This window comes from Penaeus vannamei, chromosome 9, assembly GCF_042767895.1.
Source record: "Penaeus vannamei isolate JL-2024 chromosome 9, ASM4276789v1, whole genome shotgun sequence".
Classification (NCBI taxonomy): domain Eukaryota; kingdom Metazoa; phylum Arthropoda; class Malacostraca; order Decapoda; family Penaeidae; genus Penaeus; species Penaeus vannamei.
Window position 1 is genome coordinate 11,714,664 of NC_091557.1, and position 2,500 is coordinate 11,717,163.

At 36.9% G+C, this 2,500-nt stretch overlaps 1 protein-coding gene across 1 annotated transcript in view; it reads right to left on the reverse strand.

Annotated features, from left to right (window-relative positions):
- Nucleotides 1–1,239: 1,239 nt before the first annotated feature.
- LOC113811709 (fibrinogen-like protein 1) overlaps nt 1,240–2,500 on the reverse strand; it is an 11,166-nt gene continuing 9,905 nt past the window's right edge. The window contains exons 7-8 of the mRNA XM_027363504.2: nt 2,464–2,500; nt 1,240–2,286 (exon numbers count right to left, since the gene is read on the reverse strand). The exon at nt 2,464–2,500 is cut by the window's right edge and continues 103 nt beyond it. Of these exons, the coding sequence (XP_027219305.2) occupies nt 2,099–2,286; nt 2,464–2,500 (225 nt within the window). The 3' untranslated portion in view covers nt 1,240–2,098. The remainder of the gene's footprint in view (nt 2,287–2,463) is intronic.

The following is a 2,500-nucleotide window of genomic DNA, read 5'->3' on the forward strand; positions in this document are numbered from 1 at the left end:
AAGCAATAGTGAAAAGACCTTCGGCATATTCGTGTGTTTTCTTGCCCTTCCCTTCGTTGTTCCTGTCGCAGAATGTGGCGAAAACAGCACACCATAATGCCTTGTGGATAGGAATACTGTAATGGAAGTGGTCGCAGGTGACACTTCTAGGGGGTATCAATGAATAGATAGAGAATGGTGTTAGTTATTAGAGCGAAGTGTAAAAGAGGAAAATTATAAAGATGAAAGGAAGGGAAATCATCGGCTTATGGCCTAGGTACAATCGCGGAAGGAACACGGTTAGACTGGGTGTGAGGGTCTCGATTCTGTCTCACGTATATTTTTATTAACGTTTATGAAAATGTCATCGATTCATAATTAGTAGGAGAAGGGAGGGTATATAGAATTAACTTTAGATATGAATTGAATTATTTGAGAATATTACTTATTTAAATTATTGTGTTTATTGCTAAGATTTCCATAATGATATGCCATTTGTTTATTGTTTTTTTTTCTTGTTGAATAAAATATTAAGGGTTAAAAATGTTTCTGTGACCGTTATAATAACAGACACACTTAATAGAGGAATGAATTCATTCCCACACCCACGAGCCTTAAAGACCGTTATGCTACGCTACCCACAAGACTTAACGGTACAGTAAATGCAATAAGAATAGGCCTACATTTAAATGAATTGGTATATGAAGAACACTAATACGACGAAGTTACACAAATTGCATAAAATTGAACAGAATAAAGTATAATGAAATTTACATATGAAAAATTCTTATATTATATATATATATATATATATATATATATATATATATATATATATATATATATATATATATAATTTATATATATGGTGTTAAGCTTCCTGAAAACCATGAGTATGTATCACGATTGAATCAATATGCGTCAAAACTTCGATACTACAACACGTGATGGCAGTCTAAAAGAGTGTCATAATCGATCACTTATTTCCTTTTGTTTGGGAAAAAGAAAAAAAAAAGTATGCCCGAGAACCAACGTGTATGCCGTTGAATCATCGTTGGTCTTTCAAAACGCATATATACAGACTATAATTTTTCTATGATTATGCCTTGAAATATTTGCTGTGTGCAGAGTAACAATGTCTGGAGAAGCCAATTTTTCTTATCCTGTCGTGAATAAAAGGAATGAATACCTTTTAAAATAAAATACATATGTATAAATCACTGTAGCATCTTTTTTTTTCAGGGTAAAAAGAAACGTACCTACAGAACGTTTTTCTTTATTTCGTGAGTGGATTTAAAAGTAAACAAATGAAGATCTCTGAAATGCATAGAAGCGCCATGGATTGCGGATTAATAGCTAACACAGACATTCAGAAAATAACATCTTAATTACATGCCTTCAGTACATCTTTTTTTTTTTTTGGCATAGCTACATGGTATTCTAGATGCATTGCTATAAAGTTCCTTGGTACAGATGAGTAATTCTTAGTATTATGTTAGTAATGACTGCTAAATTCCAGCATCCTGGGTAAAGGAATTTTATGAGAGTGTTGCGAGTGAATTTCATCTCAATAAGCAAAGCTCATAGGTCGACTTTCTGCTTACCGGTGGCAGACTTTAAATATAAAGTAGCAGCACCACGATATAAACAGTAATCCTTATCAACACTTCTCTTAAAACTCAAGTAAATAAATAAGTGTGAGTTTTCGGGATGGAGTCTTCCTAAACCTGGATGGACATAATGTCAAAATAACAAATTAAATATTAAGATATATGATGATTAAAGAAATCAGAACATACAGACGAAGCTAAGTAACTACGGTCAATAGGCAAGAGAACCCAGTGAAAGACACAGTTAACCTTAAAGGGAACACCGGACTTCTATGTGTTTGTTTCTGTGTATATACATCATCACACATCAGGAAAACGAACTGTTATTGCAGGCCTCGAATGTTCTGTGTATAACAAACAGAAGTAGTGCCATGTTTAAACCTTTCCCTTCTGGGGGAGGCGAGGTTGGACAGCCCTTTGCCCTTAGTGAGTTCAGTCCGACTATGAACACCTCGTCACAAACACTCTTTCTCGAAGTAACACGGGAGGGAGGGGGCGCCAGCGCGTGGCTAGTTCTTTCGGATCTTGAGCTGCAGAGCCTGGATGCCTTGGACTGTGTAGATGTCCGGTCCCCAGTAGTAGAGGCGGGCCTTGGTGTTGTCTCCGTTGCGGTTCCCAAGGGGAGCGGTCGGGTTGAGGCGGTAGCAGTTGTTGTACCACCAGCCTCCGTAGCCGAAGCTTTTTGAGCAGCTTTTCCCTAGTGGGGCGAAGGGATGCGGTAATAAAATGTAGGAGTTCATACAACAGGAACACAAGTTGCTGAGTTCCAACCAGCTGACTGGACTATCAGGTTGACACTTTATAAAAGCAGAAAGGAGGTGTAATATAATATAAAAATATATCGACATGTATAAAGTTTGAAAGTTTGAATTACCTTCCCGGCGGTCATTATCCTGGTCCATCGTTGAGAA